Source organism: Stegastes partitus, unplaced genomic scaffold (genome assembly GCF_000690725.1).
Source record: "Stegastes partitus isolate 25-593 unplaced genomic scaffold, Stegastes_partitus-1.0.2 Scaffold2245, whole genome shotgun sequence".
Lineage (NCBI taxonomy): Eukaryota > Metazoa > Chordata > Actinopteri > Pomacentridae > Stegastes > Stegastes partitus.
In genome coordinates this window covers 89,045-105,672 of record NW_007579976.1, presented here as the reverse complement: position 1 = coordinate 105,672, position 16,628 = coordinate 89,045, and the positions used below count along the sequence as shown (strand labels likewise).

The 16,628-nt window shown below is 40.8% G+C and overlaps 2 protein-coding genes across 4 annotated transcripts; one reads left to right on the top strand and one right to left on the bottom strand.

The window, feature by feature from the left end:
* Nucleotides 1–1,293: 1,293 nt before the first annotated feature.
* Nucleotides 1,294–4,825, bottom strand: ftr14l (finTRIM family, member 14-like). Its single transcript, XM_008304524.1, has 8 exons — nt 4,218–4,825; nt 4,015–4,110; nt 3,663–3,896; nt 3,386–3,545; nt 3,210–3,246; nt 3,055–3,077; nt 2,315–2,451; nt 1,294–2,025 (listed from the first exon to the last, which is right to left on the bottom strand). The coding sequence occupies exons 1-8, from the start codon at nt 4,614–4,616 to the stop codon at nt 1,642–1,644; spliced, it is 1,470 nt and encodes a 489-aa protein (XP_008302746.1). The 5' UTR covers nt 4,617–4,825; the 3' UTR covers nt 1,294–1,641.
* Nucleotides 4,826–8,675: 3,850 nt separating this feature from the next.
* On the top strand, nt 8,676–15,321 carry LOC103374431 (zinc finger protein 883). 3 transcript variants are annotated; one of them, XM_008304521.1, is made up of 2 exons: nt 8,676–8,846; nt 11,684–15,321. In XM_008304521.1, exon 2 carries the CDS (start codon nt 11,805–11,807, stop codon nt 13,458–13,460), a length of 1,656 nt encoding a protein of 551 aa, XP_008302743.1. In that variant the 5' UTR covers nt 8,676–8,846; nt 11,684–11,804; the 3' UTR covers nt 13,461–15,321. The 3 variants fall into 3 exon arrangements, with proteins under 3 accessions (XP_008302743.1, XP_008302744.1, XP_008302745.1); XM_008304522.1 differs by lacking the exon at nt 8,676–8,846 and adding an exon at nt 9,564–9,639; XM_008304523.1 differs by lacking the exon at nt 8,676–8,846 and adding an exon at nt 10,083–10,102.
* The last annotated feature ends 1,307 nt before the right edge of the window (nt 15,322–16,628 follow it).

Sequence of the window (16,628 nt, the reverse complement as noted above, 5' to 3'; positions counted from 1 at the left end):
TCTCTCCGCGGTCTGTCTCGCTGCATCGCCGCCACGAGACACTCCACCGTATCCAGCTGTTTGACTCCGCCCACCTGTGGGCGGAGCTACCGGCAGGTTCAGCGACTGTACTCCCGATTTTACTCACTATCACACTTTACTACTGTCAGAATATGTAGAAAAAATACGATAGATGTCACGAACACTTCGCAGATTTAGACATTAGCATTTCAATCGTGTCCAGTTTTTTTTTCTTTTTTGGTTACTATGACACCCTGACAGGAGTGTAGCTGTTTCCTAGCAACGCCGCTGAACACTGTAAACGGTGCAACACTTGGAAACCAGAGCTGGAAAACAACTTAACTGTTGCATACTAAAAAATATATATAGAAATTTTGTGCCTTTCTTCTGCTCAAGATGACACTTTTGCTTTTTTTCACTGTAAAATTAAACCATTCAGTTCAAAAACAGGTGCTTTTGTAATGGATACAGAGAATATAAAAAAAGGAGAACTGTTTCAGTGTGTGCATGTGGGAGACATCTGAGAGTCAATGTTAGTCTGTCAAACAAAACTTGTTTCTGCTGCCCTCTGGAGCTTTAAAACATCACTTTACCTGTACCCCCTGATGAGATAATCCTAATATTAGTCTGCAGCAGAGGGGGTTGCACCCGTGCTTGTCATCATCTGCCAAATTAGATGCTTTCTAGAGTGCACAACTTGTGGTTTGACAGGTTTTTCCACTCGAAATACTACTTTCTGTTCAAGTGTCAAGAGCTTTAAAGGTTTATTTCTCTCAAACAATGCCAGGTATTTTTTTTTAACAAAATTGTGTAACTTAAGAAATGCAGAGCAAATAGAAAAGCAAAATATTACAGGTACAATACATTACAGAAACAAAATAAGTAAACTAAAACAAGACTTTCTGAGTCTCATCAAGAGATTCAACAATCTCATCAGAAAAACAACTAAAATATTACTTTAGGATCTATTTTGTAATATGATATTAAATGGACTTATAAATTAACAGCAGTGAAAACAGCAGCTCGATATTAAGAGCCACTTTCCAGGCAATCTGCCCTGAGTATCCATCCATCCATCTTCTATACCGCTTAATCCTCACTAGGGTCGCGGGGGGGCTGGAGTCTATCCCAGCCGACTTAGGGCGAAGGCAGGGGACACCCTGGACAGGTCGCCAGTCCATCGCAGGGCCACACTTAGAGACAGACAACCAAGCACACTCACATTCACACCTACGGACAATTTAGAATCACCAATTAATGCCCTGAGTATTTATATTTAAAATTTAAAATAAACTAGTAACAGTATTGGAGTTTTAGAAATTAAGATTTTATTTACAGACAGCATCTACAACATATCAGTTTATTTACATATAAGATGCTTGAGCATAATAATAAAAAAAAATTAAAAAGCGAAATAGCAAGAAAATTACATTATAATTAATATTTCATATCTTCCTTACTGACAAATTAAATATATCTTGATTCCCCCAAAACAACAGTGATCAAAACAATCATACAACAATTCACAAGCGAGGAAAAACAACTTGGGGCAAAAGATGAAATAAATCAGAAATAATCAGACTGTTTCAGATTTCACAGAGAATGTTGTCTGGAGCAATTTGCTGTGCTGTGGCACCTCTTCTACAATCTGATAGTGGTACCAAAGCCCCACACACTGAATGCAGGGAAGAGGGGCTCTCTGAACGTTGTCTGGACTCTGTGCAGAAGACGCATGTTTTCAAAGATACTGTAAAATGCAAGCGTCCCTGCTGCATGATCCAGGTAGACGCCGATACGTGAAGACGTGGGAGCTGGGATGTCTTTGCTTTTGTTGTTGTGCACAAAGGAGAATTTGGAGTCAGAGCAATACAAACTCCAGGACCTGTCGTTCCAGCCCAGGCTGCAGTCGTTGCCGTTCCCTTTACGGCGGATTCCCCTGTAGGTGACGGCCACATCTATCTCTGTTCCCTTCCAGTCCACCTCCCAGTAACAGCGAGTCCCAGCCACACTGTCCCTGCACAACACCTGGAAGGGAATGGACAGTGACAGATGATAGTTAACATGAAGTCTACTGGGACACTGAAAGCATTTTAATTCAAGTCTGAAAGACCCATAATAAAGGCTTGAATTGGGTAGAAGTTTGCAATCAATACCAGCAAAAGACATTTCAAAATATAGCACAAGCAAGAGGTGAAAACCAAATCAAATGCAAGGATAAAACACCATTTCAATATGAAGAAACAATAATGCTGGCTCTACATCATTTAAAACAGATCAGTTTCCCTCCCCCTCTTTCTATACAGTAAATTCTCACCTGCTGCCAGTGATCAAATCGGTCTGGGTGGTCTGGATAGTTCTTAGCTTCTTCCTTCATGGTGGCTGTTCTGTTGCCCTCAGAGAGGTGAAGGTTGGGGTGGACACTGTTCACATCCAGAATCAGCTGGGAAGAGTCTGAACAGAGCAGAAAAATATAAAATATTAGTCATATTTGTGCCATTTTTACTTTTTGTCATTTAATTTAATGTTGCCACATGTTTTGGCATTTGTCTGGTGTTAGTTTAGGTGTTTTTGTCACTGTGTGGGGTTTTTTAAATCAAGTTTTTCACATTATCACTGTGTTATCATCACTTCTTTTCTTTTGCTTCACCATCTTCCACATAAATAAATCACCTAAGCTAAATACTTTACAGTTTCAGAAACTGCCATAAATCAGCTTGCTTAAATGCTTTCCACGTGTAAGTAAAAGCAGGAACACCTGTGTTTGCTTAAGGAAAACTGAACTGTAAGTTTGCTTTATTACATTTCACCAAACCGGTTCTACAAGCAGCATACCTTCCACGGTAGTTTCAGTCATTTTACCACACGGTGTAGTCATTCCATTGTTAAGCACTGAGATGTTTTGTATGTGACACCATGACTAGTACTTTTCAAGCTTTGATATTAAAAACTTACCATGCTGGAATAGGAGTGAGGTGTGCTGCCATCTAGCCCTGCATGACTGGTGTTAAAAATTTCACAGCCTTATGTGCAAAAAAAATGAATGTAATAACTTACATTTCAAGAAATCTTCTCTCGTCCTCGGTTCTTCTCTTCTATCTGTCCTCAGTTCTTCTCTTCTATCTGTCCTCAGTTCTTCTCTTCTATCTGTCCTCAGTTCTTCTCTTCTGTCTGTCCTTGGTTCTTCCATCAAGCTTGATTCCCTCTTTGGCTTTGGCTCAGTGTCTTGTGTGATATACACTTCCTTCACTATGAGGACATATTTTATTTTTATTTTTTTAAAGAAACACATGACAGAATAAGCAACAACAGACTAAAAAATACCCATTATCTGAAAGAAACTCTACAGAACCCCCTCAGGGAGATAAAGAAAGGTAGATCTGTTCACCTGCTCCTGAGATTTTGCTCAGTTCTGTCTTGCTGACTTCTTCTATTTGTAATCTCATTGCACCAATGGCTCTCTTGGTGGACTCAAAGGAGTAAAATGGAGCAACGCTGACGTTGTTGAGGTCCTCATATCCTGAGGGTCCTGACAGAGACTGCCAGCTCTGGTAAAAACAAGAAGAAAGAGATGAGAGACATGTAGCACATACTGAGTGATACTCCCCTTTTCTCCAAAGACCCCCTGACCTTTGCGCCAGTATCTCAGTACAGAGCAGCCTCACCTGCAGGAAGTGTATGTGATCATCTGTGTGTGAGAGCTTATCCAGGTCGTTGTGTCTCTTCTTCAGCAGAGTGATCTCCTCCTCCAGGCGGTCTAACAGTATCTCCCCCCCAGTCACGGTGCTCTTTTCATGGGCGCGGATCATCTCCTTGACTTCATTGTACTTCCTCTCTATGGAACGAAGAAGTTCAGTGAAGATCCGCTCGTTCTCATCCAGGGCCGTCTGAGCCGAGTGCTGGTGAGATACATAAGAAAGAGGGGAAGAGAGGTTGTTGAAATAAGATAAACCAGGAAAACCTTACTGTCTTGCTTGTGGCACCATGCTATGTTTAGATTAATGTGAATTCCCTTACTTTAACTGCTTCAACAGCTTGTCGCAGATCCTGCCACTTTTTGATTCTCTGGTCAATCCTGTGTTGAGATCTGTGCAGTGTGACACCAAGTTGTTTCTACAGAAAGAAAGTACATTCAAGTTGCCATTAATAGTGGATCACACTTCAGATAGGCTATTTACAATGTTCAAAAAATAGATGGACAAGTTGTTTTCACTACTCACTTGTTTCTCAGTCCTCTCAGTTCCAGCCGGGACGATGTCGTGGTGCTTGTGTTCGTCCATCATGCACAAAACGCACACTGACGTCTCATCGGTGCGACAAAAAGCCTCCAGCAGCTTGTCATGCTGCGCGCACATCTTCTCTCTCATCTGACCTGTGGCCTTGACCAGCTTGTGCTTCATCAGAGCAGGGTATTCATAGTGAGACTGGAGGTGGGTCTCGCAGTAGGACGCCAGGCACACCAGGCAGGATTTCTCGGCCTTCTGCTTCCTGGTTGTGCAGAAGTCGCATAGTGGGTCCCCATAATTGGCCTGGACCCTCGGCTGACTACGACTGTTGGACCGACGGGATTTATCCAAGCTGCTGTATCTGTCTAAATCCAGAGTGCTGGGATGGGACATTTTCTTGCCAGGAGATTGAGACAATATATCCAGCAGATATGATAGCAAAATTAAAAAATCCACAGATGATGTAGCTCAGCAATAATATGTTAACTTCTCTCAAATGTGTTGAGATCAACAGCTAAAAAAAACAGAAAGTCAAGTAAATGTAAGCAGGTACCAGCAGAGACAGAGAGCTCCTGAAGTTAACAGCTCCAGCGAAACTGTGTGACTGACGCTGTGTGTGACAGAATGTTTGCTATGTGGTCTGCTCTCATTGTAAAACCAGTATTCCTGGTTGGGCGTTTAATAATCTGAGAATGGGTGTTAGTGCCTGAAACAAAGAGAGTTAAGACAAAGGAGAGGGAAAGATGAAACTAACAATGTGAAGGAGTCCGTACTGACGAACTGTACATTAGTGTTTTCTTACCTATATAGACAGACTGTAATGGAATTAGCTTCACTTTGTTTTATTTGTATCATGATTATAGTTGAGTTGTGTTTTTCTTGTGATCTTTAGGCCTATACATTGTATGCTGACCACTCCACTATTGACAAACACTGGTAATGGAAAAACAGCATCATCTTGTGGGACTAATTCATTACTGCATAAAGTATCGACCAACCTGCATAGCTGATATCATACTGTATTACTGTATACAATATTCATGTACACATAAGTATTTAAATACAAGTACAATGACTTATAAATACATGCCTCTCTTGCGAAGTCTAAAAATGTATAGCTACATATAGTCCTATTTTGTACAATTAGCAATGTTCTGCTTTCCTGTCCGGTTATTGCATACTGTTGGACAATATGTTCTTTGCACTCTGTATTGTTCCTGGTAGTACATGTTGTCTGTTTACATGTCACCTAATGGTTCTGACTAAGCTTAATTTCGTCTCATTGTGTACTTTGTATGCAAAATGGGCTTAGATGGCAACGAAAAGAAACTAGACTTGACTTGAAGAGCTGCATCAGCCTGAACCGCCTGCCAATAGTCGATCATTTCCCCAAAGCTGAAATTGCAAAGCTTACAAATTATATTTCTAAATTCTTAAAATGTGAAAATTGTCACATCTTACATTACTGCTGGTCTTCCGATGTGAATAAAAGTAACTCACTCACCTGCACTACAATACAAAAATACATTAGATGGTGTCCTGCAAGGTGAAAAAATATACAGACATTTAACAAAAAAAGCGTCAAACATAATAAATGCAGAGTAGCTGAGCACTTAATGATAAATTCTGGAAGGACGTGTTAAAAAAAACACTCCCCACCAGTATTATCAGACTGGACAAAGGTCTTTGGATCTGTTTTGGCAGCTTCCAGTGGCTTACTTAGACAATTTATGTTTATTTTCCTTTAATTCGTCTGTATTCAGTTTGTTCAAGTGAGATGTTTCTTGTTTCAAATGTCAGAAGTAATCATTTAGTTCACTGGTGATTATTTGCAGTCTTTCATAGTTTGACATTCCTACTGTGTGCAATGTGGTGCAAATACTTCTATGTTTTCTCCCAACACATGATAGATCCAGTCAATGCTTTGTTTAAATTAAGTGGTTCTATAGATCTATCTTCAAAGATGTATTGATGTTTTTCTTTCCTGCCTCGCTGCTTTTACAAGTCTGTGCCCTTGAAATCATTTTCTTAGCTCTACTATACAGCCTGATAAACCTATACTGAGGTATTTTGCACAGATTTGGCCTGGCTACTGTAGTTAACATTGGTATTTTCTGTCATCAGTGGTTCACAGTGATGCCAGGCCAATTTCTGAATTACGTAAGGCCCTGCCACAGTGTCAGTTTTCATTTGCACAGTGACAGACTACCTCACTTTGTATCAAGCAAATGTTTTCAAAGGACAAGTCAGCAAATAGACCATGCAAATAAAATCCTTCAGGGAAGGACTGGCAGCATAATAGTAGCAGATTTACTTATAACCTGCACAATGTAAAAGTCTTCCATTAAGGTTTTAATTAAAAATACAGAAGCATCATCAGCAATCTAGAGAAAAGACCTACCAAAAGTCAAAGTAGTTAATGAGCATTTTTATATTGATGCGTTAATGTACAAGTCAGCATCAAATGTGTGCTGATCGGGTTTTGTGTGAAAAAGTTATTCTGCAAAGTACATATAGCTGTCATATAAATCCAAAGTCAAAGCAAAGTCTGAATGTTTCCTCTAACTCTATGTTGTGACATTACTGCAGGTTTACTACTCTACCAATATTTTGCTCAATAGTGGAATGTAGCTAAATACATTTATTCAAGTACTGTACTTAAGTACAGATTTAAAGTGTGTGTACTTCACTTACATATTTCTACTTTATGCTACTTAATATTTCCACTTCACTACATTTCACAGGAAAATGGGATACTTTCTACTCCAGCACATCTATTTGAAAACTTTATTCACTTTTAAGATGAAGATTTTACACGTTTGATAATATAACAGGCCATTAAGATACAGCACTGTGTTTAGTCAATGGTTTTCAAGTTGTTGTTTTTTTGGCTTCTAGCAAAAAGCAGGGAGTAGTCTGGCTCATATTTCAGATCTCTAATTTGTTAACACCTCCAACCAAAAATTTACATTTCCCTCATAAGCTTCACACATGCTTTCATTTTCATAAATGTTCAAGTTATCCAATATATCAGCAATAGTAAAATATGGAGAGAAAAAAGTCCAAAGCTGAAAAGACTTTGGTTGATCAGAACTTTTTCCTTCTTCTTTTTCTTTCTTCTCCCATTAATCATCTCATTATTCCTCAGATTTTGCTGCTCTCTCTGCAGATAAAACAATATATAAACTAGTTCAAACTTCAAAGGCTACAACAGTTGCATGCTGATTACTGATTCTTCAGTTTTAATAGCCTAATAATATTTTCTTATCAGCCAGAATAATCAAATCAGTGGATTATTTTAAATTTGGCCAACATTTCTTCTGCTGCCTTCAGAAAAAAAAACTGCATAGGACAATATGTGAGGCTGCTTCTAGTATCTCAGTTTTGTTTGTTTTTTTTATAGAAATTGAACAGGGGTAGGGCCTGAATCCAAGTCATGGTTTGCACTGCTTTCATTATTATGCAAATAAACAAACAGGATTTAACACACCTTCAGTGACAAACAGCACATTGTGAATGGGTTTTTCAAGCTACAAAAGAAGAGTATCAGGAGAGACTTAACTCTCAAACGATGCATGATGAGAAATCTGCCGGCATTCCAGTTTTTATGCTCTAAAAACTAGATGTAATGAGCTGATTTTCATTTCAATTTACAAAGCTTGTGTATTTGCATTAGGTTTACAATCAGTGCTGCTCCCAGCAGACTGTACACATAGACACACTGTCACATTTCACTCTGTTCTAACATCAGTGCGTTCAAACCTGTGTTATGTTATATTTTGTACATTTAAAATACACTGTACAATTTTTTTCATATATACAAGAATGTGTTAAATATCTTTTTTTTATAGGTGGGTTTCTATTCATGGTAGAATATGTATAATATCTGTGTTTTTTAAAAACATGCATATAGAATAACTGTGCAATGTTGTTTTTTTCTCATACAGATGAATCAGTGCAATATCGACAGTACTTATGTACATAAGTAAAAACTAATAATATCCTTGTTAATTTTTCTGATACAGTTTTGCACCTTTCCCTTTTCTGCTGTAACAAGGGCATCTCTTATCTTATCTTAACAGGAAAAGATTAGTTAATTCCACTATTATCTGGTTGCATGTTTTGCAGTGCTCTTTTACATGAATACTTTATATTTTCCACTTTTCACTTAGGTAGGACTTTTTATGCAGGTCTTTTATTTGTAACTGAGTATTTCTACAGTGCTGTGTTGGTACTTTAAAGTTTAGGTCTGAACACTTCTTCTGTGGGTTAATTGCTGCAGTTTCTCTATCTCTCTATGTAAATACTGCACACTAATGGCAACAGCCCAGCCTCTGGTGGTGGTGCAGTGCTCCTCCACGCCTGTAGGGGGGGACAATGGTTTCCGTGCTGCATTGAAATGACAATGATTGCTTTCGCTAAAGTGCGTCGGTCGTCCAACGTTGGCGCCAGATGAGCTGTGGCGCCAGCTATACACACAGGCAGAGAGAGAGGAAGACACACACAGCAGTCTGACGAAGCTCACTACAGGCTTGCAAAGCCCTTCTCAACCCGGAGTTTGAAGCATATAAACGATTCTCTTTCTTTCTTCTCTCAGCAACCTGAAAGTAAAAGGACATAAAGGTGGGTGTGTGCATGCACGGATTTCTACATTTACGATCGACGTGATCCTGCCTCCTGATGATTATTTCATCATTTAAATTCAACTTGCTCTGCCGAGAATACTGGCAGCGTTGATGCACAGGGTGTGTGTGCTCAGCTCTGTACAATCCTGCCGTTTATAGTATCGTTAGTCAGCGTGCGGGTTGTCTATTTTTCGTCTCCAGTTGTGAACTTTGTGATGGAAAAATACAGGCCCTGACTCGCACTGCTTGTAACAATCTGTTCTGCTTGAAGAGCAGACAAGCACAGCAACACACTGGTATAAAGGACTATTTCTGCTTTGGATCTTATTCCAGTGTTTTTTTAAGGAATGCTTGTTGTGGATCTCGTATTGCTTAAATTACCGTCCAGTTTGTCTTGCATGCGAAAGCAGACTTAACATGGTCGGATGGGCGGTTTAGCAAAGCTTCCGCTCCAATGTTTTACAATCTACAGGCTCGTACTAAACTCGAGAGCAGGCTTTAGCCGTGCTAGCAAGCTGGATTAGCTGGCTCGTTAGCTTGGCATCATGGCTATGTAGCCAGCACGCTAATATTGTCTCGGCTGGATAGCTGCTAACATCAGCAAGGCCGCCATTGAAGTCGTGTGTGCGGTTTGTCGGGTGCTGCCGCAGTAAAGGAGGGCTTCAGGTCTGTAGCCAAGATCTACCAAGCCCTCTCAAGCAGCAACCAAATACTTGGTTTGGTCCTATTTTTTGGTGAATGAATTTCAAACTGCATCTGCTCTGGGATTTGGGTCTTGAGGGGCTGCTTATGTAAGTAAAAGTTGTCCTTTCCCGGGCTTTTCGCACAGCGTTCACCGCTTTCACGGTTAGCCATCTTTGTTTCACCTAGCCAACTCCTGGTTGGAATTACGGTGTGGCTCTTAGCTTGCTAACCTGCTTGCTGTTAGCCTACGACGTCGTCTTTTAACGCTACTACCTGTTAAACGACCTCATACGATCGTCTCTACGGTTCCATACGCAGATTTTGGTACGCTTTTTAATTTCGTTTCACTCAGAGATCGCTTCAGGGCCGTCTCTAATTCGATATGTTGTGAATGGCGGAAGCTAACGTTAGCTAGCGGCAGCCATCTTAGGCAACTATGCAGTCTTGGCTAGCTGGAAGTGCTGGTGTGGCACAACAAGATGGCCTGTTAATACTCGCACAAGGAGAATATCCGCGCTGGTCGTTGTCTTTAATTGCACCAAGTTAATCAATTCGTGTACTGATTTCAATGTAAGTATTTCGTTGTTCATTAAACTTTGACTAATAAATACTCGTGTGCCGTTTTTTCCGCGAAGCTAGTTAGCTGGCTAAATCGTGAACGCATTAGCAGCTAACACAATGCTGTTGTGTCGTTAACCAGTCCCCCATCGACCATAGCCAGCTAACTAGCGGCTATGAAGGCTATTTGTAGCTGTTCTGGAAGGCTAGCAACCATCACTTCAGTGTTTAATAACAAAACATTACTGTTTAAATGCCTTTACATAGTTTATGATATATTCTAAAATAATGCATGGTGAAGTGCGCAGATAAGGGAGCTGTGTAGGCCGGCCAGGCTTTGGCTTGTGGATTAAGCTAGAATTGGAGGCTTGATTATTGTGTGGTTCACTTTGATTTTATCAATTGTGTTAGCTAGTGAAGTGAAGCTCGTCTTGTGGGCTAACTTAGCTAGCAAATGACCACTTAGCGTGCTAAGTAGTAGTGCAAACCTTCCCCTAATGAGACATGAGGAGTGCAGTTATAAAAAAAGGCATTTTTATCTCTCCAATCCCACAACTTAATTCGTCATGAAATATGTATCCTTAGCCTATTCATATCAACCTTAAACTGAATCATTATTTCACTTGAGTGTAAGGCAACAGACTGTGCTGTTTTACATCAAATGGGCATAGGCCAATGGATGTACAGTAGTATAAAGTAACCTAGATCTAATGTAATATTAAGGACTTCCCTTGTCTCATTGTTCACCTGTTGTATTAACCAAATACGCCACCAACCCCTGTGTGTGCTGTGGTGCCACCAGCTGAGAGCTTTTTCTGTCTGTGTTGGCTGAGGTTGTGCATGCGTGTCCTGAGCAGGCTGGACTCCGTCTGCAGGGGGATTGGATGGCAAACTTGTGCTTAACAAGCTATTTCAATTAATATCTGATCGTGTGACAACGATGATCACAGCCTACATCCAGATAATCATGCCTTATTAAATTTATCTTGCAGGAAGGCCTGTTCTGTCTGATCCAATAGTAGATATCGTGTCTTCTGATTTTGCATCACAAAATAGATATTTATACGGTAGGTGTAGCAGTGCTAATTACTTATGTATTGCTCACTTTTGTAGACATAGTTTAATTAAATTCTTACCAACATATTGAACATTCATTTAACAGCTTGGACTCAATTGTGAAATATAGTCCATGCTGCTGAGATGTTTCTGTGATTCAGCACAGTTTTTTAAATTTTCCCCTTTTCTGTCTTTGTAAAATTAGCCAGACCATTTATGTATTAGCCATAAATCTGTATGAAAAACCCACTACACTGAAGCATGCAAGAAAGATGGGTAAGATGTGAGCAAAACGATTTTCAGGCATGACTTTGTAAAGGATGGGAGACTATGACTGGTAAAGCCAAAACTGGTTTTGGGTCTCCCTCATATTTTATTACGCTTGTAGGGTGTCGGGGACCACAGTTTTGGCGAATGTAGCGTCAGTTGCTCTCTTCATCAGATTGCCTTATCCCAGACCAGTACATGAGACTATTAAGTTAAAACTACCGAAGGCACTGTAGGTATTTATTCTCTTTTTGTTCTCCTCTTTTGCAGGTCTGCTTACTGACAAGAGCACCAGCGCGGCACTGCACAAAACAAAGCGATCTACCCCCGATTCCTACTTAAGTCATCGCCCGGCAGGAAAACGGAGGTCGTGGGGCTGGAGTGTGTTCTCATGGCCGAGTCAGAGACTGAATGTGACACACCCGGCCTTGACACACTTGGGTCGGAGTGTGTCATAGCCCACAGCCATGTCGACCTTCACTATGGAGCAGAAACGGAGATCATGACAGAAGAAAAGCGTGGATTAGAGCTGGAAATCCATGGCTCAGACTTAAAGATCCAGGGACTGGGGACAGAGCTCGGAGCGGTAGCCTGTGTGGATGCAATTGTTGCCGAAACAGACCATGATTACATTAAAGTGGAACATGGTGAGATGCACTGTTTCACAGGAGCAGAAATCAAGACAACAGGAAATGAGGCATTGCTGGGTGAGGTGCTACTCAAGACAGAAAGCGAGCATGTGGTGAAAGTGGAGTCTGACCATGGTGGAGAGTTGACAGTGGAGTCTGAGAATGGTGTAATCATACATGAAGCTCATGGCCTGCAGTGCAACGAGTGCGGGGAGATTTTTGGCAGCATAGCCGATCTTCACCAACACTTTGAGATCCACAAGGACCTCAACCCTTACATCTGTGTCCACTGTGGTGAGAGCTTTGCTGTGGAGGCCAGCCTCAAGCAGCACATGAAGATTCACATGAAAGAAAAGCCCTATGTTCCCCCGGGTGTTGAGATCATGGGCAAAGATGTTATTGATGCCTTCAGCCTTAAGTCTCATCAGATGATTCATTTGCCAGACAAGCCCCACAGATGCTCAGAGTGTGGTAAGAGCTTTGCAGCTGCCATCACCCTGAGAGAACACATGAAGATGCATTCAGAGGACAAGCCCTACAAGTGCACCCAGTGTAGGAAGAGCTTTGTCCGCAGAAGGCATCTGAAAAAACACCAGGAGGTCCACGCTCGTGAGAAGCCATATACTTGCGGCCAGTGTGGCAAAGGCTTTGCTACAACCTCGAACCTGAAGCAGCACCAGAAGACCCATGCTGCAGTCGTGCTCGGAGACAAACCTCACCGGTGCGCACAGTGTGGAAAGTGTTTTGCCGCCGCTGCCACTCTGAGAGAGCACCAGAGGATCCATTCTGGGGAGAAGCCGTACAAATGCAACATGTGCAGGAAGAGTTTTGTCCGCAAACGCCATCTGAAGAAGCACCAGCAAGTCCATGCCGGAGGGAAGCCCTACACCTGCAGACATTGCAACAAGGGCTTCAATCACTCCTCGTCTCTCTCTCGCCACCACAAGACCCACCTGCAGAATCCAGTGTTTTCTCCACCTCAGCCTGGGAAACCACTTACCTACGGCACTCCTCCGAAGCAGAGGGTGCATCAGCAGGGAGACAAGCCCTACATGTGCCACCACTGCGATAAGGGCTTCAATCATTCCTCCTCTCTGTCGCGGCACCAAAGAGTCCACTCCGAGGGAAAGAGTTACACGTGTGGTCACTGTGGCAAGAGATTCAATCACTCCTCATCGCTTGCAAGGCATCAGAGAGTTCACTTGGAGAACAAGCAGCAACAGCAGCAGCCTCAACCGCCGCAGCCACAACCGCAGCAGTACACCGCCATCCCCACAGGGAAGGGATTCCCTAATAACGCCTTCCCAAAACAGCGCATCCTGTCTGTTGAAAAACCGTACAGGTGCTCTCAGTGTGGAAAAGGCTTTAACCATTCATCTTCCCTCTCCAGACATCATAGGATCCACGTAGATCAGTGAGCACCCTTTCCCAGCCTCACAAGCGGTCCCATGCAAGCGCACACATCCCTGCTCCCCCTGTTTCTGTTCCACCCACGGTCCCTTCATCGATACCACCACACCAGAGGAAATATCAGGCCAGCTTCTATAGATGAGAGGTCAGGTCAGCACATTAGTATGTTGAAGTGGAGCAGCTGAGAATAAATGGACAGTGACACACACACAAGTCTTCAAAAGGAAATGGCTTGGCCTGAAGGACTTTGCAACCTATAATTCAGAGCTGAACCCGGGGCTTTGTGCTCAGTTTAAAGAGGGTATAATAATAGATTGTGAAGGAGTCTATTCTTGTTTGTGATTGTGCTTCACATGCTTCAGGACCTCTTTTGAACACTTTTAAAGAAAAAAAAAAAAGAAAAGAAAAAGAAAATGTGATTGGAAGATCTACATGACAAAATTGTTACCTGGGAAAAACATGCTTCACCCTGTGGCTAGTCTTTTTGATAGAAGAATTCAGTTAATGTACCTTCAGGTGGGCACATGTGCTTTTCAGCTGCAACTTTATCCAAGGCTACAAACACAATTGGTGAACAAGAACTATTGTCTCAATTTAAATAGCTATTTCTTTTTCACCCACATTACCCGCGTGAAGCAAATATCGAAAATCCAATGTAAATAGTTATTGATTTTCTTTTATATATATGTATAGGTGACTAGTGTGCTGTTCCAAAAGATTACATTTTTGATAGTAAGATCCACTTTGTCTCCACCTTTTTATTTTGTTTCTTTTTTTTTTTTTTTTCCTTTTTATGACTTTGAGTTCTTTTAAGTGTTGGAGATAAACATGTTGCAGGTGTTCTCATGCAGCTTGTTCTTGAAATTGGGCTCGATCAACCAAGGGCCATCTTGTATATTTATGAGGTTGTTTTTTGTATGTCTGCGATGGGTTAGCACTGCTGCATAGACTGTACAGAGAGCAATACTGGCTGACACCCTGAGTCTATTATGACATGCAATTTAGCCATAAGGAAATAAATGCATAATAGAAAATAAAAACCTACTGGGTAGCATATTCCAACATGACCCGTGTCCTAATTATTTACTGTGCAGTTTTCTCTGTACCCAAGCACCAAATGTACATGACATGCAACATCACACTTTACTGCTTTGGAGACTAATTCAATTACCTGTGTATAGACTATAGGTAACTCTTACTCGTTGATCTGCAAACTTTCACCATTTGATCTAAAAACAAACAAAAAAAAAAAATGGTTGTGTATACTAAAAGACTACACGAGAAAATCTCACTTTTACAAGATTTTTCCGAAGTCCAACGGATTGCGCTCTATTTACTGTTCTGTGTAAAATATCTTTTACAAACTGATGTATTTTTTTAGATATGGCTTGGGTTATATGAAAGGGAATGAGAGAGATACAGTTTTTATGAGAGTGAACATTTTGGTGAGCAATATTTTCTTTTCTTTTTATTTGGATAACAATTGTGCTTCAAACTGTAGCATAGGTTTCTTCCTTGTGTTAGATAGGTGCCTTATTGCATGCTATGTAGAAATGTATGCCGAGCTGTTATTTGAGAAAAAAAAAGTTAGGGTTTTCAGGAGTCTTTTGTTCTTATTCATACTAACTTACCCTACATTTTAATTTGATGTCACTGATACCTATTGCTTTTTTGCTTTCATGTATATTACCATGTGTTTACACTGTTACGACCATATTGTCTTTTTCCCTTCATTTTTGTCAATGGCCTGTTTGTAGAGAGAAAAATTGTTAAAGATCCATATAGACTTCTCTTAAGGGCAAATCCTGTAACACCTCTTCCCAGTTTCTGAGTGGCACATATATGGATAAATAAAGGTTGTTGACTCTCTTGTGGTGTTCAGTCAATGGAGTCCCGAGAAGCATTCAACCTTACAGCTAAAAAAAAAAAAAAGTCATGTTTATTTATTAGGATAACCAATAACTTCAAGATCTTGTCGAATAAATGGCACGACTGATGTATAATGCTAACAGGGTGAGCCTTGTATTGTCACAGTGTGTCCACATGGTGTCGCTCTACCACTGACCATCAGAAGCTGCACCAGATTTAAAGGGGGGGATTCCAGATGTGGGGCAGGTACTAATGCTCCAGAGTTGAACATCAGTTTAATAGGTCTCCTAATCCTCCTGCAGCTGCAACATTTTAGTCTTCATCTGAAATCTAATCAAAGCTGAATCACTTTGCAGGGGTAGGGGCAGCCCAGTTAAAAGTGTAATTGAAAATATAAAAGGAAAGCTCTTGGGCATTGCCTGTGACCTGTGTAAAAACATCACCGTAATGTCTCCCACACTCACACTCCACTGGTTTACATTCCTTCACAGCTGGAGGTTGACTTTTGTTGCCTGTTGAGGCAGACGTTCAAGGTTGGATCCGCTGACACCGGAACGTTCAGCAGTAAGAGGTTATCGGAGTGGTCCTCTGGTTTACATCACTGATATTTACACTGGGGATAACACTTTGAACCCTTCACTGAAAGATACTGTATATCAACTTGTATACATTGTATCTTACAGATAGTTATTCTTTACACAAATACAGACACCCAACTGGGTAAGCCTTACAAATATAAATCTTTTTCATTGAAATTAAGCAGTTCTTCTTAAGGGACATCCTCTATCATAAACACATACGTAATTCAAAATGGGATGAAAGCAATGAAATACTGGAAAACAATGTTGGCCACCACCAGAGGTGGAAAAATCTTATAAAACTCTTATCTTGTTCAACTTAAAGTACTAATAACAGTGCAGAAACACTCTTACAGTTATAAGTACAAACGTTAATAGCACAAAAAATACTTAGAATTATTTATGCATCACTTAAATGTTGGGGCTGTTATTTTATACAGTTTATCTTCTGTGTAGCTTGTGAATTTTAACTGCCATCAATAAAGTTTTATTTTAATCTATGCTATTCCTTCATAATTTATTTACTGGTTATATTGTATATTATCAACCCAAATCTGCAAGTAACTAAAGCTATCCAATAAATGTAATGAAGTAAAAAAGTACATGTTTTGCCTTTGAACTGTGGTGGACTAGAAGTATACAGCAGCAGCAAATGATATTAAAGCCGCAAGCGGCATTTGAGGGGTCCTCGCACCTACGCTTGTCGGCCTTCGCGCACGTCGGGTTGTG